The sequence below is a fragment of the Bufo gargarizans genome, chromosome 2 (assembly GCF_014858855.1).
Source record: "Bufo gargarizans isolate SCDJY-AF-19 chromosome 2, ASM1485885v1, whole genome shotgun sequence".
Taxonomy (NCBI): domain Eukaryota; kingdom Metazoa; phylum Chordata; class Amphibia; order Anura; family Bufonidae; genus Bufo; species Bufo gargarizans.
The window spans coordinates 722144536-722170483 of NC_058081.1; the positions used below are offsets into that span (position 1 = coordinate 722144536).

General features: G+C 39.7%; 1 protein-coding gene across 1 annotated transcript; it reads left to right on the plus strand.

The window, feature by feature from the left end:
• Positions 1–563: 563 nt before the first annotated feature.
• Positions 564–19207, plus strand: LOC122927122 (sialic acid-binding Ig-like lectin 8). Its single transcript, XM_044278705.1, has 5 exons — positions 564–587; positions 5682–5936; positions 9493–9598; positions 9965–9998; positions 18572–19207. Exons 1-5 carry the CDS (start codon positions 581–583, stop codon positions 18758–18760), a joined length of 591 nt encoding a protein of 196 aa, XP_044134640.1. The 5' UTR covers positions 564–580; the 3' UTR covers positions 18761–19207.
• Positions 19208–25948: the final 6741 nt, after the last annotated feature.

Genomic DNA, 25948 nt, shown 5'->3' on the forward strand with positions numbered 1-25948 from the left:
AGCAGAGAAAGTTGAGGAGGGCGCATGTGAATACCCAGCCGCCCTCCGTTCATTTCTATGGAGCCGCTGAAAATAGGCGAGCGCTGGCTCGGCTCTTTCCGTCGGCCCCATAAAAATGAATGAGAGTGGTGGCCGCACATGCGCGGTGCACTCTCATTCACTTCAATGGGAGAGGCGGGGAGCTGCGCCTGGTGGTGGACGGACCCCGGGGTCCTCCAGCCACAACTCTCCCCAGCTCTGTTCTCCTTGTAGGTGTGGGTCCCAGAGGTGGGACCCGCACCTATCAGACAATGGGTGCATATCCTAGCGATATGCCCCCATTGTCTAAGATGGGATAACCCCTTTAATAAATGAACCCCCCTTGTATCTGGTGGTGAAGCTGTTGCTCAGGACAAGAGATGTGCAACAATGTTATAGTCTGAGCGATCTGATCGTTCTACTGTATTTTATATTGAGAGCAGCAGATTGTGTTATATATGTTTTAATTAAAGTTTTTACACCTTTATTAAATGTTATATTCATTTTTATTACAATTTGTATGGTTTGTTTTTTTCCAGATTCTCCATCTATAAAAATTATCATGAAAGGTAAGTTAATGCAGTCAAATTACCAAAACTTTAAAGTCACATCTGTTTATATCATAAATAATGGAAACCTATAAAAAAACCTCAATACAAATGCAAGGGCCCTCGAACATACAGACAAAATACACCCGGGGAAACAATGTATCCGTAAGAGATAAATGCATATAAAGAGACAGATGATCGATACTGAAATCGGTAATTCTTAGAGGAGAAGATTACATAACAATATTCAATGTAACGTGGTCATACTGAGAAAAATAACATTGTACGGAAAAGAACAATGAACCATTACTGAATACTGCCGCCATGAAATAATAAAACAAATCAGAGCCACATGGAAACCATAGAAACATAGATATGTCTGTAAATATATAAATGACCCTGCTTTACCTTATTGGTCATTCTGGAAGGTCAGCCGCTAGTGCGTCTGGACCAGTGTTCTGTTATCTAATCCACAGAGGTATCCTGGGTCCCAAACAGCCAAGTCCATCACCTAGGGGTACCCTCAGCTTCATACTTCCCAGAGGAGTTTTGGAAGGCTGGTAGCAGTTTTGGGGCTCAATGGAATGATCCAGACAGTGACTTTAGTTCTTACTAATGCCTGGTGGCCCTGGCGATTTGAGCATCAGTTGAAGAAGGATGGTAATCCCAATGTAAGAGTAGATAGATAGGAAGACAGACAGCGACAGACAGACAGATAGATAGATAGGATATAGAGTAGATAGATAGAGAGATAGATAGATAGACTGAAGAAATTCTACGGCACATCCAAGGCATAAAAATAAATCTAAAGGCTTTATTCACCAGACACACAACGTTTCGATCCGCTTCCTGGGATCTTTCTCAAGCAGTGACAAAATATGGAAGTGCAATGTGCATATTTATACAGGTTCACATCATCAATCATTGATTGTCCTAATTGATCCAATAAATTACCAAAAATATCAAAATTTCATATATAACATGATGTCATATATAACATTACATAATCAGTATTGCAATTTACCAAATCAAGTAACCTCAGTGCAGTAATTGGGCATTATTTACAGGCAAACAGCAATCATAAATTCATATATTCATAAATAATTAGCACAATTATAATCTAATACATCTGTGCAATGATCATCTTCAAATACCTTAGTGCAGGTGTATATTAAAACAATCCTAGAGAGCAAGGTCCTAGAGAAAGCGGGGGATGTGGTCCACATCGATGTCGGCGTGTTAGTTTCCTTAGTGGACAAATGGTCTGTAGGACCAACAATCCCTTTAGGGGTCCCTAACTGATATCTAAAATCTTATCTTTATTAAGTTCATTTATAGACATACACACATAAAAAAAAAAAAAAAACATTAAAATTATCAGAAACCAGTGAGGTGTTGTGTAACTGTTTGTATTATTGCTGGTTGTTAGCCGGTTGTCTACTGTTTGTCCCTTGATGCCTCTGGGGTGCATAGATTGAAATTTATTACACGTTAAGCTATAGTGGTATCTAATATAATTAACTCTGGGGTGCCCTCTAGTTGGTTGATATCATCCACCTTTATTCATGGGGTTTATTGTCATCCTTTTGTTGCTGTATTACTTATCCTATGTTGTGAAGTCCCCTTATATAAGGCTAGTGACAGCCGAATTGTCGCCATTCAGCAGAGGGATGACTTCTGGCTCTCCACCTTGTTGTACCCTCGCTACTGGTCCAAAATGGGGGCCTTTTTTACACCCACTGAGAGGGAGGACAAACTGAACTACTATAGAGACATCCTATGTAGTCATTTTGCCTCTGCCTATCTGCGCCATTGTCCATCCTCTTGCAGGTCTGACCATGGGGGCCCTCTGCGCTCACGTTCCATTGACATTTGCATTCCTTTATAATGTTTTTATAATAATACATGTGTAGTCCTACATACATAACCAGTAGGGGGTGTGCGTACCCTATTATCTCTATTTTTTAAAATAAAATACAAATTTTATGTTTAAGATCTTTAAACATAGAAGCAAAGTCAGGGATCTCCTGACTATATGGCAATGTATTTGGTTATTAACCTCATACCGGACACCACATATAGAATTGTGTAGGAATCATGGTTTAACCGAGTTTTAAGATCAAGGGACATTTCTCCTACATACCACAAATTGCAGGGACAAGAAAGTAAATAAATTACATAATCAGAATTAAATGTCAAATAATGTTTAATAGGGAATGTATCACCAATGTGTAAACCAATCGCCCTTAATCTTAAGACAGCAGTTGACACAACCCAGACATGGTAAACACCCCATCTTGCATGTCATTAGGAAAGTTTGGCAAGAAATATTAGTAGATGATGTATCAGCAGATACAAGTTGATCATTTTGATTTCTGGATCTGCGATAGGAAAATAATGGCTGTTTTTCAAACATAGGAACATTTCTCTGCATGGGCCAATGTTGTCGAATAACAGCATTGATCCTTGTGCTATATTCATTGTATGTAGAAATGAAAGGAATCCTATAAGAAGGACTATGTCTACTTGTACTCTTTAATAAATCAGCTCTATTCAAATCCAAAACCCTACACTTACGTCTTTGCAAAAGTGGAAGAGGATATCCCCTAAAGTGAAATTTATAGACCATATTGTCTAGAGAGGTAACGAGAGAATTTTCATTGGACACTATCCGTTTCACCCATAAAAATTGCTTAACCATGTTACGTGGGTGTGAACTAATGTAACACAATAGAGAATTTTGGTCATTAGGTTTCACGTTGAGTTCATATGTAAAGATTCATCAAGGAAAGTAACTTTAGTATCCAAAAATTGTATATGACTGGAAGATTGGACCAGAGTAAATTTAACCTCTGGGTCAATCTGGGTCAAGTAGACATGAAAATCAAGTAATGACTCCAGAGAGCCTAACCATACGAGGAAGACGTCATCTATATAACACCACCACACGTGGTGGGAAACATAGATGATGTCCTCCTCCAAATGGCACATGTATATACTTGTGTAGTTTGGGGTCACGTTGGACCCCATGGGGACTCCTCTCTGTTGGATATAAAACTTGTCCTGAAACATGAAATAATTTGAACATAAAACAATTTCAGTAGTGTCAGAATGAAATGTTGTGCTACTGAAGACAAATTAGAGGAGTTTAGTGGATCCTCCACAACGTTAAGATCTCTGTCATGGTCTATAGATGTATGCTAAAATAACATCATTATGACCAGACAAGTCCATCTCTTGAATTTTAAGCAAAAAGTCAGATGTGTCACAAACATAAGATAAGGCATTGGTGGCATAAGGGTGTAGAATTTTGTCAAGAAAGATCGCTATATGAGAAAAAATGGAATTAGAGCCAGAGACGAACGGACATCCTAGTGGATCTACTAATGTCTTATGAATTTTTGGTAATACATAGATTACTGGCGCAACTGGATGTTCCATAAGCAGGAACTTCTCTAGATTAATATCAATAACATCTGCCACCAATACCTCAGAAATAACAGTTTTGATGTGCCTAGCAATGTCAAACTTAGGATCGCGTGACACTAATGAATATACGGCAGTATCACTCAATTGTCGGTCTATTTCTCCAATCTATTTGTCAGTATCCATAACCATGATCACTCCACCCTTGACTACTGGTTTGATCGTAAGACTATGGTCCAATTTCAATTGGTTGATCACAATAGCCTCCTCCTTAGTCAGATTAGGATGTCCTAATGCAGTCATGTTGTCAGATTGCATCAAAGCATCCATATAATTCTTAACAGCAGTAATAAAAGCTTCAATAACAGGCTCATTCAATACAGAAACAAAATGACTCCTATTGCTCATATTGAACTGCCCAAGAATTAATCCAGACTGCTTAGGATGTTCAACCTGAGCCTGCTGCGTGAACCAAACTTTTAACCTAACTGAGTGAAGAAAAGAAAACAAATCCATTTCTAAATCATACCAACTTATATGATTGCTTGGACAAAATGATAGTCCCTTACTCAAAAGGCTCACCTGAGCAGGGGAAAGTGATTTAGATAAAATGTTAACGACGATCATTTCTTCTTGACCATGGAAGTTCTGGTTGACTGAAGATGAACTTTGTTGTTTCACAATTTTACAGGCTCTACAATGTTTTTGTCCCCCTCGTCTAGTGTGTTTCCATCGGTTCTCTGAGGAACTGGATTGTACCCTAAAAATAAGAGTTTGAAATTTTACCAGATGTTGTGTACGGCCCTCCTTATATTTCTAATTACTTAGACTACAACACAGGGAATCTTCCCAAAAAATTATAGAGTCATTAAGACCCCTCAATTCTTGTAAAAAAGCAATGTTGAGAAGAATAAAGTCCATAGAATACGCATTAGATAACAGAACAAATCTTTTGCAAAAATCAGTTTTAATAGAAAAAAGGTTAGGTTTAAGATCGGATCTCATACCTCTGGGAATGCGTTGTGCCTTGTAATATTCACCAAGGATAGTCAAAAGTAGCTGTAGTGCAATAGAGTGTTTGGTCAGAAATTCATGTTTCCTTTTAAGTTCCTGCACAGACGGCGTTTTGAGGAAGGAAGCATCTCCCACCAGTCCCAGCATAATCCGGTCAACATCTTCCTGCGTGTCGTTAAACTCACAGGGTGAAATCAGTTAGCTCCGCCTAGGTGAAATCAGTTATCTCAGAAGTCACGCGAGACTTCGGTGAATAACTTCAGACTACACTTTTTCAACTTGACAACAATTTTAAAATTGGGATGACTTCAGATCCCAGTTTTAAAATTGTTTTCAAGTTGAATAATCAATATCCAAAGTTATTCATCAAAGTCTCACGTGACCTTGGAGATAAGGGATTTCATCTCAATGGAGCTCATACTTTTGAATGCTGTAGGGAGACGGATCTCTGTACAGCATTCAAGCAATTCATTTGAAGTAAGATGGAACAAGGGAGGTATCATATAGAGTAGGTGCCCATCCGAAAGAGGTCACCTTGCTGTGGTGGATGGACGCTATTGATTTATTTATTAGTTCATATATTCTATGTTAGCAGAGTGCTGTTGTATTGTGTTTGCTTATAGATAGATAATAGATATATAATTCCATCTATGATGTCATACCTCGCTCTCTTAGGTGCTGATACTGATGATATCACCGCTGTGAATGTGACGGACGGGGATTCTATAACTATGAAGTGCATTGTAGACAGTAACCCGAAGGCTTCCATTACTTGGTATAAAGAAGACATGGAGGTCCAGCGGACTATAAGTGACCGGACTGTCACCCTTACACTCAGCAACATTACCCCGAGTGATGCTGGGAGATATCGGTGTTCTGCAAATAATAAACATGGGGCCGCACACAGGACGGCAGAAATCATATATCAGAGTAAGTATAAAATATCCATATGACCATGTAATGAGCTGCCTCTGCAGTTTTATAAATAATGTTTGTCATTTAACTTTTTGAAGACAGTACTAACCATCTGCGTTAGGCCTCATTAAGACAAGTGCATATTTCCTGTATTTAGCAGAACAGTTAGGGTTTGTGTTTTTCATTCACAATACGGTCTTGAGCCCATGTACCAGTTTATGTGCTGAAGGATTACATCGCAGCACCCCCCCCCCCCCTTGTTAAGACAAATGCTATCTTATAATGACTACAAATTAGAGAAATAAATAATTACAACTATTGCATTGTTTTCCTTCCAAATAAAATAAAAATAATAAACATATCTTTATTTACGGAGAGACCTACAAAATCTACATTGGAAGGTGTGAGTTTTAAAATAATTCTCTTATTTTTTGTATTTTGTAAGCCATAGTAGTCATTGTGAGTAAAAAAAAAAAATCCCCCCTAGCCCAATATGGACAGATCTAAGCCATTAAAAAAAAAAATTATATATAATAATTGACACACCGGGGCAGATATATGTATACAGTCTAAGGGCTCATGTACACAAACATATTTTCTTTCCGTGTCTATTCAGATTTTTTTTTTGTTTACCGTATGCGGAACCATTCATTTCATTGGGTCTAAAAAAAAAACGGAAGTTACTCCATGTGCTTCCGTATGTTTCCGTATGTCTATATTTCCATTCCGCAAAAAAATGGAACATGTCCTATTATTGTCCACATTACGGACAAGGATAGACTGTTTTATTAGGGGCCAGCTGTTCCGTTCCGCAAAATACGGAATGCACACGGACGTCATCCATATTTTTTGTGGATCCGTTTTATGGGGACAGCAAAATACATACGGAGGTGTGCATGAGCCATAAGGCTACATTCACACGAACGTATTTTGTTTCCGTGTCGTTCCATTTTTTTTAATGTGGATTGGATGAGGACAGCACACCGTTTAATAGCCCCGCAAAAAAATATAGAGCATGTCCTATTCTTGTCTGTTTTGCGGACAAGGATAGGCATTGTTACAATGGACCCGCAAAAAAACAAACAAATGCAACACGGATGTCACATGGACAAATTTTTTTACGGACCACAAAATACATAGGTTCATGTGAATGTAACCTAATAGTAAGGCCTCATGCACACGACCGTTGTGTGCATCCGCTGTTCCGTTTTCCGTTTTTTTCCGCGGACCCATTGACTTTCAATGGGTCCGTGGAAAAATCGGAAAATGCACCGTTTGGCATCCGCGTCCGTGATCCGTGTTTCCAGTCCGTGAAAAAAATATGACCTGTCCAATTTTTTTTCATGGACAATGGTTCACGGACCCATTCAAGTCAATGGGTCTGTGAAAAATCACAGATGCACACAAGATTGTCATCCGCGTCCGTGATCCGTGTCCGTGATCCGTGTCCGTTTTTTCCTATCATTTCAAAGGCAAACTTGACTTAGATTTTTATTTATTTTTTCATGTCCGTGGATCCTCCAAAAATCAAGGAAAACCTATGGAAGAAAAAAACGGACACGGATCACGGAACAACGGAAACCGTTTTTGCGGACCGCAAAAAAAAAAACGTCCGTGTGCATGAGGACTAAGACAGTATAAACCTAAATGTAAACTGAACTAGATTTATCACAGCGGCTGATGATGGAGGATCATTCTGGATCAGCTACGCATTGTATATTCTGTGTAGTCTACGTTTACACCATTTATTTGATGGCTTTATTTTACTTAAAAATGAACCAAAACGTTTCAGTATGGCGGCACCTTTTAACTATGTCCTCCCTTTCCTAATGTGATATAAAGCATTTTAACCAGTTTTTTGGGGCAGAAATTGTACCAGAATTTTAGTGCATTTTTATTAGTAAATCTCCTCATTTGTGTATATATTATTTATTAATGCAAGTGACAGATGCTTAGTTATGTGATTTTTATTTGCTTTGATAAATAGTGATGAGCGGCAGGTGCCATATTCGATTTCGACGAAATTCGATAGAATATTCGTTTTATATCGTTCGAAATCGAATATTCGTCATTATTCTTGTTATCGCGATTAATATGCGATTTAAATAATCGCGTATTGCGATTGTAACTTAAAGGCTACTCTCCTATTGAAATAGCAATGCGATTAATTCAAGTTATAATAATCGAATTTCGATTTTAACTTAGCATTGCTATATTCCATATTAGGCTAGAATTAACGAATATGGACTATAGCAATGCTAAGTTAAAATCGAAATTCGATTATTATAACTTGAATTAATAGAATTGCGATTTCAACTTGGACCTGGTTTACTATGGTTGGCTTGGTAGAATTAGCGAATATGACGAATATATTCGTTATATTCCACAAAACGAAGATAACGAAGTATTCTGCATCTTCGTTTTAGCTACCTATTCGTCAACTTCGCTAATTCTAGCAATTATATAGGAAAGTTTACTATAGAGACAGCTAAGTTTAATTCGCTATGCGATTATATGACTGCTTTTTTTTAAAATAAATAGTATAATTAGAATAATTATCAGGTATTATAATTATTCTATTTATTTAAAAAAAAAGCAAAGTAATATAATCGCATAGCGAATTAAACTTAGCTGTCTCTATAGTCAACTTTCCTATATGATTGCTAGAATTAGCGAAGTTGACGAATAGGTAGCTAAAACGAAGATGCAGAATACTTCGTTATCTTCGTTTTGTGGAATATAACGAATATATTCGTCATATTCGCTAATTCTACCAAGCCATTGAAGCCAACCATATAGTAAACCAGGTCCAAGTTGAAATCGCCATGCGATTAATATACCTCGAAGTAATCGCATGGCGATTTTAACTTAGTAATGCTATATTCCATGCTCATGGAGCGTCCCCATCACCATGGGAACGACTCAATATACTAGAATGTACTGTCGGATTTGAGAATTACGTTGAAATCGCAATTCGATTATTTCAAGTTATAATAATCGAATTTCGATTTTAACTTAAAGGCTACTCTCCTATTGAAATAGCAATGCGGTTAATTCAAGTTATAAAAATCGAATTTCGATTTTAACTTGAAATTCGATTTTTATAACTTGAATTATTCGCATTGCTATTTCAATAGGAGAGTAGCCTTTAAGTTAAAATCGAAATTCGATTATTATAACTTGAAATAATCTAATTGCGATTTCAACGTAATTCTCAAATCCGACAGTACATTCTAGTATATGGAGACGTTCCCATGGTGATGGGGACGCTCCATGAGCATGGAAGTCGGCAGAAGCGGCAACGGGCACTGACTGGAGCAGCTAGGAAGCCAGGAATCCAAAGGACAGGTAAGAACAACTTTAGGAAAAAAATATAACAATAAAAAAAAAAAATAATAATAATAATATTCGAAATATCGAATTTATATCACTATATTCGAAATATTTGCGAATTAGCGAAGTGCCGATATTCGCGAAAAAAATTCGATATTCGAATATTCGCGCTCAACACTATTGATAAAAACTCTAAATAATAAGTTTAATAATTTATTTATTTTTCCTCTCTTTTTAGGCACACAAATACAGTTTAGTCCTGTGGTGGCGGCTGCACTTGGAGGAGTTCTTTTTCTTGTGCTGTTAATAGTGATGGGAGCATTTCTAATAAGGAAGATGAGAAAGTAAGTCTGGCACCAACACACTCATCAATGACAAAAAACAAGGTACAGGACTGTCCCCTTAAAGGAGCTGTCAAAGTCCAAAGACTTGCCAACGTTCCATGGGATCAGGGAGAATCAGTTATCTCCATCAGTCCCATCAGTGAATGGAGGAGCAACATAAATACATGACGACCACTCCTTTTATTTGGGGAACCCTGGGTTTCTGTTCATATGATAATTGGGTACAAGTTCTTAGAACCCCATAAATCAGACAGTTATGACTTGACTATGGTTAGGAGATACATTTTTGCAGTAGGACAAACCCTTTAAATATATCATGTAATAGACTCATTTCTATATTTTTTTATTGTTTGCTTTTGTTTTTAGAAAAAGACAAAGAATTAATAAGGACCTGAAAAATGTGAGTATGAGTGATACAGATGTAAATCCTGCTATACAGAGTTTATTATATCGTCCAGTCTGCCTCAGAACCGTATAACCAACTTTATTTTTGTCATTGAACGGGCTAGTAAAATAATGAGGGATTTTTTTTCATAATGTATTTATCTAGATCAGAAAAGTTGATTTTCTTCAAGCTCATACAATTACTGACCTGACAAACAAAATTAACATAAATACCAGTAGTTAACTACAATAATAAAGCCTCTGAATGTTCAGGGATAAAAGTAATTTAAAGGGAACCTGTCACCGGGATTTTGTGTATAGAGCTGAGGACATGGGTTGCTAGATGGCCGCTAGCACATCCGCAATACCCAGTCCCCATAGCTCTGTGTGCTTTTATTGTGTAAAAAACCGATTTGATACATACGCAAATTAACCTGAGATGAGTACTGTCCCTGAGGTGAGTCCTGTCCCATGAGTCCAGCGTGAAGGAGCTCAGCACCGCCCTGCATCCTCAGTATCTCCTCCTTGCTCTCCGATATCAGAAAGCTAGAGCGCAGTAATCTTGCGATGCGTGAGCTAGCGCATGCGCAGTTTCTTCCCTGAGGCTGATGCCAGCACAGGGAAGGAACACTGAGGACACTGAGCATGTGTGAGCTCATGCATCGCAAGTTAACGGCTGTCACGACCATGGTAATGGTCGTGACTCCTTGAGCCGCATGCGGTTGCCCGCGGTCTGGTCTGTTTGTCAATCACAGGTGAGGGCTGAATTATGTGCCTCACGTGTGGTTGCCGCTGGCAACATGTTGTATTGGCAGTATGCAGGTGTGTACAAAACAGGATAGCTAGTGACCACAAAGAGCTTGTTGTTGAAAGCAAGGGTGACAAAATCCATAAAAGACTCCATAACCCACCAGGACGACCAATCATATCAGGCATTGACTCCATAACCTCAAATTTATCAGCTTACGTCGACAATCTACTCCAAAAATATGTTGTGGGGCTACCTGCTTATCTCAGAGACTCTAGCCACCTAATCACACAAATTGAAGGCCTCCAATGGTCCAGTGACATGTTTTGGGTTACCCTTGACATATCGGCCTTATATAGTAATATCATCCATGAGTTGGGTGTGAATGCCGTCGACAAATTCCTCTCTGCAGACCCCTTCATGCCCTCCACACAGAAGAATTTCATTTTAACCTCTATAACTTTTATCCTTACTCACAATTATTTTAAATATGATAATGATTTTTATATTCAACAAAGGGGGACGGCGATGGGGACAAAGTTTGCCCCATCCTATGCCAACCTTTTTATGGGGGCCTTTGAAGAAAAAATTGGCCTTTTACACCACCCAAATATTTTGTTTTATAAACGGTTCATTGATGACATAATTTTTATTTGGAAAGGGGAACGCCATATCCTAGATCAATATGTGTCGGACCTCAACTCCAATGATTGGAACCTGACATTCACTGCCCACATAGACCCCCTCCATACTACTTTTTTAGACTTAGAAATAAACATACGGGAAAATAGGATCAAAACCAGGTACACATTTCAAAACAGTAGATGCCAACAGCTATCTCGACTATAAAAGTTGCCACTACCATAAATGGAAGAGAAATATCCCTTACAGCCAAATGAGGAGAATAGGAAGAAATTGCTCAAATGATCAGGTAATGCAGGAACAACTAGAAATCGTAGAAACAAGATTCCTAGAAAAGGGTTACCCTAAAGGATTAATTGAAGACTCCCTCAAAAAGATAAAAGGCGAAAACCAATCAGATAGCCTCAAAAAAACGGACCAAAACCAAAAATAAAAATAAAGACGAATCTGCCACCAACAATGAACACCAATAAACATAAATACAATTTCATAACCCGTTACAATTCCTCTTATCAGAAAATTTAAGAGATACTTAATCGACATTGGCCCATCCTACGGAAGGACCCCATCCTGGGCCAAACAATAACCACCCAACCGCATCTCACCTTCCGGAGGGCAAGAACTCTAAAAGAGATGCTTGCACCCTCCTGCCCTAAAATACATATACATACAGACATTAGTACGGATACCACCCGGAAACCACACGGCTCATTCAAATGCAAGCGTAGCCGCTGCAAGTGCTGCTCCATAATTAGTGACAATTTGAAAGAAGTAGAAATAGCAACCTCTAAAGAAAAAATTAAACTACACAATTATATGGATTGCAGCACCTCCTACGTAATATACATGCTACAGTGCCCATGTGGGCTCCAATATATCGTCCGCACAACTCAAAATTGAGAGACTGTATGAATTTGCACCGTTCTAACATCACAAAAGAATATATGAAACATAGTATTTCTAGACACTTTTCACAAACACATTCAGGTGACGCCTCCCTTTTGAAACTAACCCCCATCGAATGGGCACCAAAATCCTTCCAGCACCTCTGTCGTAAAGAGATGTACTGGATATTTCGCTTCAACTCCCTGCATCCGTTTGGCTCAAATGAAACCCTGGAACACAGTAATTACTAATCAACAATCTTCAAGATTTTAGCCCCTACCTGGCAGGTCTCCGACCCCTATATATGTGTATGTGTGTATCCATGTGCGGTTGTTGCCAGACTATGCATATACATATATAAAACAAAAATATAATATAAAATATAATTTTTTTTTATTATATATCTGTATGTATGTATATGTATCCTTGTGTGCCCCATATATATGGCTATATTCATTTTAGTACTAAATCTATATACTAACAAAACCACCCCATATAATCTACATATGTCCATATGCCTTTATATCCTATATTTATTTATTATTTATCTATTATTCATTTTATATTTTATTTTGATGTTTTATCAACTTTATGCCCTGATGTGTGTTAGATATATCTAGAGAGATATAGACGGGTGTATGTCTAGATATATCAATGTATGTATTCATTCATTTATTCATTTATTTATTTATTTATGTCACTTTTAATTGATGATACTTTTGTCCATACCATTTAACCTGATTATTCACCATTCCTGGTATAGATTAATAACACTGCCCCCCTAAGTCCGTCCAATTGGCTTTGAACCAACCCATATCCTTCACCCCCCCCCCCCCCCCCTTTAGAGTACTTTAGCATTTTTTCCCCAACCAACCGAGGGGCGGACCTCATGCTCTCTCTGCGCCCCACCTTGGAACGCAGAACAACCAAACTTCCGGTCTCCGACCGGAAGTGAACTTGCGCTCCATCCTGGAACGCATCCAGGAAGCGCACATTAAGGCCCGGAACTATAGGCATGCGTTCCACTCTGGAATAAGAACTAAGGACACCAGCACTCGCCCCCCACCAAGAAAAATATGCCCTAGTCTCCATCTACCCACCACCCCAATGGCCAAACCATGATTAGGGATAAATCCATCTATATTTGGTGGATATATAAGACACATGGTCGGATGCGTGGCCCCGCCCACTTCTGGTCCCCGCCAAAAAACACATCAAATGAGATCATACTAAGGGGTATATATATATATATATATATATATATGTGTGTATTCTCTGTATGTAACTATACTCTACTTTGCTGTTGATAAAGGGGATTCTACCCCGAAACGCAGTATAGCAGCCTGAGCTGTTGCTAGGCAGCTTGCTGTCAGGTGCATGCGGTTGCACCTGGCAACCTGTCTTTGTAGGTGTGCCTTTTAGGCTACTTTCACACTAGCGTTCGATCGGATCCGTTCTGAACGGATCCGATCATATTAATGCAGACGATGGCTCCGTTCAGAACGGATCCGTCTGCATTATATTGGCAAAAAAAATCTAAGTGTGAAATTAGCCTGAGCGGATCCGTCCAGACTTTTACATTGAAAGTCAATGGGGGACGGATCCGCTTGAAGATTGAGCCATACTGTGGCATCTTCAAACGGATCCGTCCCAATTGACTTACATTGTAAGTCTGGACGGATCCGCACGCCTCCGCACGGCCAGGCGGACACCCGAACGCTGCAAGCAGCGTTTAGGTGTCCGCCTGCTGAGCGGAGCGGAGGCTGAACGCCGCCAGACTGATGCATTCTGAGCGGATCCGCATCCATTCAGACTGCATCAGGGCTGGACGGAAGCGTTCGGGTCCGCTCGTGAGCCCCTTCAAACGGAGCTCACGAGCGGACAGCCGAATGCTAGTGTGAAACTAGCCTTATCTGTTTGGTGTGCACGGGGTTTATATGTGTGTGTACACTGTGACATTTTCCCTTCACTTGCGGTTGTCTGTGGCAACGTGTTGTTTGTGTACATGTGGTGGCAGTGTCTCGGCCTTCTGGCTGGCTCCCAGGACATGGTTGCCATGCATGTCATTACCGGTGGTAACAGCTGCAGTGTGATAGTTGTTTGTACACTTCCCCTTTAAGTGGTTTCACTACCCTGTCTGGCGTTGGAAGGGTTAATTCCCTTTCCTGTGTGGGTGTGGCCACTTGGGCTATTTAGCCTCTGCTGAGACCTGAAGCTGAGGGGTACTCCAGCCTTGTTGTAAGCTGGAATCATTCTCCTGGTCTCTATACCATCTGCCAGTGAGGGCCACCCTTGTGGTCATAAAAGTTTATGCATGATGTTAAGTTGATGTTGTTATCCTTTCTATTTTTTTGCAGCTATTGGTGTCCTGTTTACCTGTGTGTTTTGTGGTGTGCTGTGTCCTTAGTGTTTGTGTGGACCAATGAAACTCCTGTTCGTCCGTGTCCTGGAGGAACAGGTCATCTTACCCTGCTCCTAGTCCAGGGCTACCCTGAGGGCTAGTAGGGACCCTAGGTTCCGGAGTATGAGCCCTCCTACCATCTGGGTTGGCTCATACAGATAGAAGTCAGGGTCAGCATTAGGGGCACGATAGGAGGTGATCTGCTCCCTGATCCTGTGGTCCTGGCCTAGCAGCTACCATCCATCTTCTGGCATCGCACGGCTGAGGGTTTCCCCCATCCTCAGCCGTGACAACGGCACTCTAGCTTTCTGACGTCAGGGAGGAAGTAAGAAATTCTGAGGATGTGGGGCGGTGCTGGGCTCCTTCATGCTGGACTCATCTCAGGCACAGGACTCACCTCAGGTTATTTTGCATATGTATCAAATCGTTTTTTTTACATATCAAAAATTAAAATAAAACCACTAATAATAATGTCTCATATGCACAAAATTATAAGTCCCAGAAGACCCAGTTGCCACAATAATAGATGCTATAGTACTGCCTTCTATGTACAACAATATAACTACTATAACACTGCCTCCTATGTACAAACCGGATTCCCAAAAAGTTGGGACACTAAACAAATTGTGAATAAAAACTGAATGCAATGATGTGGAGATGGCAAATGTCAATATTTTATTTGTAATAGAACGTAGATGACAGATCAAACGTTTAATCCGAGTAAATGTATCATTTTAAAGGAAAAATACATTGATTCAAATTTTCACGGTGTCAACAAATCCCCAAAAAGTTGGGACAAGTAGCAATAAGAGGCTGGAAAAAGTAAATTTGAGCATAATGAAGAGCTGGAAGACCAATTAACACTAATTAGGTCAATTGGCAACATGATTGGGTATAAAAAGAGCTTCTCAGAGCGGCCGTGTCTCTCAGAAGCCAAGATGGGTAGAGGATCACCAATTCCCACAATGTTGCGCAGAAAGATAGTGGAGCAATATCAGAAAGGTGTTACCCAGCGAAAAATTGCAAAGACTTTGCATCTATCATCATCAACTGTGCATAACATCATCCGAAGATTCCGAGAATCTGGAACAATCTCTGTGCGTAAGGGTCAAGGCCATAAAACCATACCGGATGCCCGTGATCTCCGGGCCCTTAAACGACACTGCACCACAAACAGGAATGCTACTGTAAAGGAAATCACAGAATGGGCTCAGGAATACTTCCAGAAACCATTGTCAGTGAACACAATCCACCGCGCCATCCGCCGCTGCCAGCTGAAACTCTACAGTGCAAAGAAGAAGCCATTTCTAAGCAAGATCCACAAGCTCAGGCGTTTTCACTGGGCCAGGGATCACTTAAAATGGAGTGTGGCAAAATGGAAGACTGTTCTGTGGTCAGACGAGTCACGATTCGAAGTTCTTTTTGGAAATCTGGGACGCCATGTCATCCGGACCAAAGAGGACAAGGACAACCCAAGTTGTTATCAACGCTCAGTTCAGAAGCCTGCATCTCTGATGGTATGGGGTTGCATGAGTGTGTGTGGCATGGGCAGCTTGCATGTCTGGAAAGGCACCATCAATGCAGAAAAATATATTCAGGTTCTAGAACAACATATGCTCCCATCCAGACGTCATCTCTTTCAGGGAAGACCCTGCATTTTTCAACAAGATAATGCCAGACCACATTCTGCATCAATCACAACATCATGGCTGCGTAGGAGAAGGATCCGGGTACTGAAATGGCCGGTCTGCAGTCCAGATCTTTCACCTATAGGGAACATTTGGCGCATCATAAAGAGGAAGGTGCAACAAAGAAGGCCCAAGACGATTGAACAGTTAGAGGCCTGTATTAGACAAGAATGGGAGAGCATTCCTATTTCTAAACTTGAGAAACTGGTCTCCTCGGTCCCCAGACGTCTGTTGAGTGTTGTAAGAAGAAGGGGAGATGCCACACAGTGGTGAAAATGGCCTTGTCCCAACTTTTTTGGGATTTGTTGACACCATGAAATTCTGATTCAACATATTTTTCCCTTAAAATGGTACATTTTCTCAGTTTAAACTTTTGTTCCGTGATTTATGTTCTATTCTGAATAAAATATTAGAAGTTGGCACCTCCACATCATTGCATTCAGTTTTTATTCACGATTTGTATAGTGTCCCAACTTTTTTGGAATCCGGTTTGTACAAGAATGCAACTACTATAATACTGCTCCTATGTACAGGAATATAACTACTATAATACTGCTTCCTATATACAAGAATATAACTACTATAATACTGCTCCTATGTACAAGAATATAACTACTATAATACTGCCTCCTATGTACAAGAATATAACTACTATAATACTGCTCTTATGTACAAGAATATAACTACTATAATACTGCCTCCTGTGTACAAGAATATAACTACTATAATACTGCTCTTATGTACAAGAATATAACTACTATAATACTGCTCTTATGTACAAGAATATAACTACTATAATACTGCCTCCTATGTACAAGAATATAACTACTATAATACTGCTCCTATGTACAAGAATATAACTGCTATAATACTGACTCCTATGTACAAAAATATAACTACTATAATACTGATCCTATGTACAAGAATATAACTACTATAATACTGCTCCTATGTACAAGAATATAACTACTATAATACTGCTCTTATGTACAAGAATATAACTACTATAATACTGATCCTATGTACAAGAATATAACTACTATAATACTGCTTCTATGTACAAGAATATAACTACTATAATACTGCCTCCTATGTACAGGAATATAACTACTATAATACTGCTTCTATGTACAAGAATATAACTACTATAATACTGCCTCCTATGTACAAGAATATAACTACTATAATACTGCCTCCTATGTACAAGAATATAACTACTATAATACTGCTCCTATGTACAAGAGTATAACTACTATAATACTGCTCCTATGTACAAGAATATAACTACTATAATACTGCTCCTATGTACAAGAATATAACTGCTATAATACTGCTCCTATGTACAAGAATATAACTACTATAATACTGCTCCTATGTACAAGAATATTACTACTATAATACTGCTCCTATGTACAAGAATATAACTACTATAATACTGATCCTATGTACAAAAATATAACTATAGTACTATAATACTTCTACCTATTTATAACAATATAATGGATATGATTAGAGATTAGTGAAGCTTTGAAAAATTAAATTTGGCAGCGTCTTCGAAGTTTGACAAGAAATTTGATTTGTTACAAATCGCTATGTTAAAACCCCATTCAGCCTACCAATCAATGGGACCATACTTAACAGCCGCTTAGACAGAAGTGCACCCGTCTAACAGCATTAAAATGGTAATACTCTAGTGCAATATGGCTTTTTAGGTTTAAAAAAAAACTAATAGAGTACTCACCCCATCCACTTGCTCTCACACAGGTAGTCCGCTCCTCTCTTAATAGAAAAATAACTGCCGAAGGACCTCCGCTGAGCGTGATGACATTACAGCGTGCTCCCAGTGTTGATGTCACCACGTGATTACGCTGGGAATATTCGGTGACATAATCACGCTTAGCTCAGGTCCTTCAGCAGGTCTTTTTTAATCAAGAGAGAAGCAGATTGTCTCTGTGTTAACAAGTGGATAAGGTAAATATTTTTTCCATTCTTTGTAAGACAACTCCAACCACCATTTTAGATAAAAGAGTTCGTCAACACAAATTTTTCCTAAAAGCTGGACTGAACGCCACTTTGGATGCTACACTTTGCTTCGCACAACATTAGGTATAATACTCCCTACAAATAGATGGTTATGGAATAGGCTGAATTTGATGAACACATATTGTTTCTCTGTTGTGACATCTATGAGATAAATAGCAGGTCTTGGATCTTTTCTCTCCTAGAATGTTGTTCCTCCAGAAGAAGCTACACAAGAAAACCTTCAATCCTCTCAAGGAGATAACCTAGTATATATGAATCATGGTGATGTGCAGTATGCAAGCGTTGAGTTCTCCAAAGTGAAACCAAAGGAGGTCATCACTGAAAACATGGAGACTGAATACTGTCAAATTAGGAAAACTCATCATAATTGAATTAAAGGGTCTTACTGTATTGAAAGAAGAGCTGTGCCCACAGACATGCATTATGTACTTTTATTACCCAGGGCAAAAATGTAGTTTGATGCCCCAACCCCATATCTCACAACTAGGCAAAGGACTGTATTGATTTTCTGCTTCATTCTCATCTTTGTTTCTTTATCTTATCTTCGATAGCTATTTGATAATCAGTTTTCTTCTCATTAAACTATCCCCTCAACAATCCAGACTCGAAGCAATGGCCAGTCTCCTCTATCTGTCCATATTAATGTCCCACCCTGTGCCAGTCACTGCACCAATGCCTTCACCTTGTATGAATGGAAAGTAGAACTTGTCCCGCAAATAACATGTTCTTATCCGGCTTTGTGAATCTAAAAATTAATGGCTTTGGAATAATTATGGCTTTAGAAAGGCTGAGAATAAAAAACAAAAATGAAAATGGTCTTGAAGGGGTTAAGGACAAATGCTATCTTACAATGGCTGAAAATTATAGAAATAAATAAGTACTTACATTAAACTCCTTCAGAAATATGACATATTCGCAAAGTGACTTCCCGCAATTTGCGCGCCTGATCAGTGCAGGGAGCCAGCAGTCTATGATAGCTGGGTCCCTGCTGTATCCACCGACATCGCTTTAAAGGGCGATGCCAGCAGATTAAACCTTTCTATACCACGGTCAGTGGTGACAGCAGCATAGGAGGTGTTTGCGGTGGGTAAGGGTTCCCATCAGGTTCCCACGCTGCGGTATCAGGAACCCGATGCCTTGCAGAGACATCGGGACCTGCTTTCTACGGAAGCCTAGGAGATGTATTGTAATGCATTGCAGAGGGGATCAGACCCCCCAAAAGTTAAAGTCCCAGTGTGGGACAGAAATAAAGTAAAAAAAAAAAAAGTATCTTTAATAATAAAAAAAAAATTAAGTTTTAAGTAAAAAAAACTCCCCTTTCTTAAACTCGCACCCAGCCCTTAGGGGCATAGCCATGTGTCTCCCAGCCAATCGGGACATCGCTCATGCGGCACTGACAGGCTGGGAGCAACACAGGAAAGAAATATGCCCTGTGGGGAAGCGCAGCAGCGTTACTGTAACGGGGGAACATTAAACGAAGGCCACTAACAGGGGAATTGTACGGAGGGGACCAGGGATAATCGCAAGAGAGAACTACTGATACATCTTTTGATAAGCTCAATCCCTTGAAATTTGACAGATTGAGTTCTGCCATTGTGTCACTCAGAAACATGGTGAGCTACGGTGTCCCCTACAGTTTTTGAATGTCTGAAATGTGCTCACCAATACGTCTCCTGAATTCACACTTTGTTTTACCAACATATTTTTTTTTTTAATTGATTATCTTTATTAATTAATATATCAAAACACTACAAATAGAAAAAAGGATGCAATTCCCCCCCAACCCCGATTCCCTAACCCCTCCCCTCCTACCTGTGGTGCGTCAAAAAAATAAAAAATAAAAAATAAAAAAAATCACAACTAGTCAGGTCCTCCAACCAGCCCATATCTTAGTCCACTTCTCCTCAGCTTCCCTCTGTTTATACATGATTTTCTCATAATTTTTTACCTTATTAATTAGATTTATCCATGTATTTATATCTGGAGTGTATCGAGCAAACCAGGTCCGACTGACCAGCACTCTGGCCAACATCAGTATCCTACTCAGGAGGACCTTTTGATACTTATGATTATTTAGTTTGGAAAGATCATTAAGCACAAGTACTTGTAGTTCAAAGGGGATTCAAATTTTTAGTTTATACATAATACAATTATTTATAGTATTCCAATAGTTTATGAGTTCTGGACAAGTCCATATCATATGAAGAAAATCCGCTCCTGCAGTGTCGCATTTAGGGCAGTTAGACGTGTCTCTTAATCCACATTTATTCATCCATAAAGGAGTGATATATAATCTATGGCAAATATAGAATTGTACTAAAACATGGTTAAAGTTCTGGGATAGTGAGCCTAAGTTCCCAAAAATATTCTCCCACCCTTCTAATTGTAAATTCGGACAATCCACCTCCCACGTTCTTTGTCCTGGTGACTGTGTGTCACTAAACCGTACCTTAAGTAGTAACTTATATATATTTGAAATCTTTATTCTAGACAATGTACCCCCTACCCAATCATTCAAAAAGGATGAATTATCTATATCCAACACCAGTTTATCGTCCAGACTAGATAGTACTGAGCGCAATTGAAAATACCTAAACCATGAAAGGTTTTCTATATTATGTGTCATCTCTATAAATGGTTTAATATCTCTATCCTTAACTACCTGTGAAATATATAGAATTTTATTCTTCTGCCAAAATGTGTCGGCTGCAATATCATCTAGCCTTTGTAGATACACATTATGCCAAAGGGGCGTAAATGTAAGTGAACCCTTAACCTTCAACCATGTCCTAGTTGTAGCCCACACTTTCAGGAGTAGTTTTATAGTCTCTCTATAGCCTCGCTCATAGCTCTTCAATAGCCCGGATTCCAACAGGGTAAAAATATTATTATGAGCGTGACTGGATACCAACTTCCCCAGCAGTGCGCTGTTCTCTGATTCATAGCACATCAATAACTGGGCTGCAATAAAATACCCTTTGAAGTAAGGGAGATTTAGGCCCCCGCACTCCACTGATTTATACAAATATTCCAACTTTATTCGAACTCGCTTTCTTCCCCATATTAAATCATTAATTATTCTTTCCATGAGTTTAAAATACTTATCTTGTATCCAAATAGGTGTATTCCTGAGCACATAAAGAAATTGTGGTAATATCACCATTTTAACCAGTGAAACTCGGTCAGCTCTGGATAGGGGAAGTCTCAGCCAGATCCCTATTTTAGCTCTAGTCCTTATCATTATGGGAATCAAATTGAGTTGTACAAAATTTTCAACCCGGGGTGATATAGTCAAACCCAAGTATTGAAAGGTGTCAACAATGTCCAACTGTGTCACAAGAACCTCTTTCTGTGGCAGGGGGTCTATTGGCATCAAACTGGTCTTAGCCCAGTTTATAAGAAGACCGGAAACCTCACCAAATGCTTTAACCATTTGAATAATCCTGGGAAGAGTAATTTCCGTATGGTCTATAAAAAAAAGAACATCATCCAGCATATAAGGAGATACGGTCTTGTGATCCTAGCGTACCAAATCCTTTAACCTGATCATCCTGCCTGATAGCCATCGCAAGGGGTTCGATATAAATATCGAATAACAAGGGAGATAATGGACAGCCCTGCCGCGTGCCTCTATTAAAGTCAATACTACTACTCAGGATTCCATTAAGACTCAATTTTGCCCTTGGAGATCTATACAATAACTTGAGAGTACCTATAAACTTTTCCCCAAAGCCCATCCTTGCCAGGACCTTCCAGAGGAAGCGCCACTCCACCCTGTCAAAGGCCTTGGAGGCATCCAATGACAGGATGGAGCGAGCGGTCCCCCCAGGGGCCTGAATATTAGAAAGAGTCGATGTAAATTATGATGTGTGCCCTTGTTTTGAATAAAGCCACTCTGATCCGGATGGACAATAGAGGAAATGACCCTAGAAAGCCTTATAGCCAGGACCCTCGCAAGAAGCTTTACATCTGCATTAAGCAGTGAGATTGGTCTATAGGATTCTAGATCTAAAGGGTCCTTGCCTTTTTTTGGAATTAATGTTATTACAGCTTCCATCATTGAATCTGGCAGCTTCCCATCCTCCACTGATTCAGAAAAGACTTCCAACAATCTAGGGAGAATACAGTCCCCATATTTACTATAGAATTCATATGGGAGTCCATCTGAACCAGGAGTGGAGTTGGCTGAGCATAATTTAATAGCTCCCTCAAGTTCCTGAATTGAGACCTCTAGTTCAAGTGCTTTCTTTTGCGCCTCAGTAATAGTTGGAAAGACGATCCCATCAAGATAGAAATCTATCTTATCATCTGTGATCTTGGATTCGGCTTTATACAAATCAAGGAAATAGTCAACAAAGGCCTTCTCTACCGGACCCTGTCTAGTGACCATCCTACCATCAGTCAGTCGAACCTTATCTATATATTTTTTGGATTGTTGGCTTGAGATTACTCTGGACAAAAATTTACCAGGTCGCCCTGACTCCGTGAAGTATTTTTGCCCTTTAAAAAAAGGCTCTGTTGGGCCTTGTCCAATAAAAAATTAGAGTATATTTGTGTTGCTCTTTGCATATTTTCCCTATTCTCGATTCTTCTAGATTTTTCTGTTTTTTCCCATACTCCTTTCTGAGGTTCGCGATGTTACTAACCATCAATCCCCTCATATACGCCTTGAAAGTGTCCCACACCACTTGAATTTTTGCTGAGCCATAGTTATTATCCCAAAATCGACCAATTTCATTTTGGATTATTTCATGTGTCTTTATAACTGATAGCCAATAAGGATTTAGTCTAAAAGGAGGTTTTTGTGTGTATCTTTCCTGAGATAAGCAGAGTTCAAGTAGTAACGGAGAATGATCCGATATTGACCTCGTTTCATATTTCATTCGCTTTACCAATTTCACATGTTTACTACTTATCAGTGCAAGATCTATTCTAGACATCGATTTACCTGCTTTACTAAAACATGAAAAAGCCCTTTTCCCCTGTCCTAGATATTCCCAAACATCTTCAAAACCAGCCTCCAGGCAAAACCGTGCCAGGGGAGACCCCTGAACCAGACTATCACTCCTGACACTCGTAGAGACCCTATCACGTAGAGGATCAATGACACAGTTGAAATCACCAATAATCAGTGTTGGACACTCTGGCCATTTATCCATAAATAATACCAAAGAATTAAGAACCGAAAAAGAAAATGGCGGTGGAATATAGACAAAGGCCAAAATACATATCTTCCCCCTTAACCTACAATATAGAAAAATACATCTCCCCTGATGGTCGACAGAGGATGCCTCACAAACGAAATCAATAAGTCTATGTATCAAGACAGTAACACCTCTCGAGTAATTGGAGAAAGTAGAATGATACGTGTGCGCAGCCCATCCCCTGTCGACCACCCTAGAGGTCTCTTCAGTGAGATGGGTCTCTAACAAGCATACTATTGCTGGTAAGTGGACCTGAGTCAAGTCAAAAACCGCTTGTCTTTTGCCTCTATCCCCCAAACCGCGTATATTCCAGGCAATAATTCTAGTCAACATTATTAACAGTGGTTAAATGGGAAAGAGAGAGGAAAAAAAAAAAAAAAAAAAAAAGGGAAAAAGGGAAAAAAAAAGGAAAAAATAATTTTTTTGACGCACCACAGTGAGGTTTATAGGTTCTCAGTCAGATGAGAGCTGGTTCGGAATATCTCATAGTGCACAAGGCTGCCATTGTAAGGATGCTGACTAAGCCTGTCATCTGTCTCATGGCTTGCACATACCTGGCTTTTGGCATATAGCCTTTGTGTGGTTGTCTATTGTATGTCATACATAATAGGAGTCTAAGGCGCATCCAGCTATCCTCTTAATGCTGTTGCCAAACCATTTTGATGGGGTTTCCATCAATTTCTAACCTTTTTTTATGAACCAGACACCCTCTTATCTTCCGAGCAGGGGGTGCCTGGGGTTCTCCCTTTGACTTCCATTGTATTAAATTGTATTCGAGCACCCAAATTATTCGTCCGAGCACTCGGATCTGCCGAGCATAGCGATGCTCGAGCCGAACAGCAGTTCGGCTGAGCATGCTCGCTCATCACTAGTGGGGACCAGTTTCCCGATATCTGGATCAGACAATAAAATGCCCCAATTTTCAGTCAAGATTTGTCGCACCTTTCTATGTGCTCTGTCATATGTACCAATGATCCTGAAGCTATCAGCTTGTTGATCCCTAATTTTGGGAGTTAAGAGTGACTTTCATGGAATTCAAGAACCCCTGCTCGGATCTGGGTGTTTTTTTTATAATTTGTACACCCAGATCAGAGCTACCCATGGATGTATAAATTATTAGTTATATGTTGGGTAGGCAGAGCCTATTGTGTTTAGTTAATTGTGTTTGGTAATTGTATCACAGGCAATACCCATTGTATTTTGTTGATTGCGTCACAGGCAATACCGATTGTATTTTGTTGATTGTTTCACAGACATAGGGGGGTGGTTGCTGGGAAGGTTTCAATACTGTAAATGCATGTGATTGGCTAATGTATAAACCGTCACAGTCTTCCACAAGGTCTCCAGGGGGTCTTTAATGTAGCCCTATTAAAGAGTTCTTGTTTTACCCTCAATATAGAGCCTTGTCTCATGTGTGGGGGGAAATGCTGTATCTACACTGGTGAAAAGCTATATGCTGTATACTCCCCTGGCTATAATCACTTATCTCTTTTAAGAGCTTGTTCCTGCATCGCTCTCTGAAGGAAAAGAAGTTCACCACCTGGAGCCTTGTCGTAGGTCAAGGGTGAGTAGGAGACAGCGAGACCCCAACCAAACTGCGGTGGTTCGTGGGGTCTGCAGTGCTTACGGTGTCAAGTGGAGTGCTTGGAGCCCTCGGGAAGTACTAGGAGTATCCATAAACGGAGGTACCCAGTTGGGATGCCAGGAAATCTGTTACAGACCTAAAATCAGATAATCTAGAACAATTCCAAATCCGCAAATATTGCCCTTTCTGTATTTCATTTAAGGAGATTGTTGGTAGCCGTGGATTTCCTGTATACATTTGTAATAATCTGACCAGAATCGTTGATGGCAATTGATAAATTCAGAAACGAGATTTGTCTATCATCAATCTCTGAGGTAAAGAATAACCCCAACTGGTTCTGATTTAGGACTGCAACAAAGTCCTGCAACTGTATCTTACTTCCTTTCCAGAGGATCAATACATTGTTAAAGTATCTAAATCAGAGAGGGATTAGTGATGTGTATTGTTCCAATTCGTCACAAAATATATATTCTCTCTCCCAACAGCCCAGGTACAGATTGGCGAAGGTGGGTGCACATGGGCTCCCCATTGCCACTCCCCTGAGCTGGTGGAAGATCTGCCTATCAAACAAAAAGATATTGTGTGACAAAATGAACTGTAAAAGGTCCATCAGAAATTTGTTATGTCGTTTAAGATGCTCCCCTCTCTGTTGAAGGAAGGTGAGTACCGCTCTACAGCCCAAACCATGTGGAATAGAGCTGTAGAAGGCTTCAATATCCAGGCTGGCAAGGAATGTGCCCGTGTCACATTGAATACCGTTAAGGCGACCT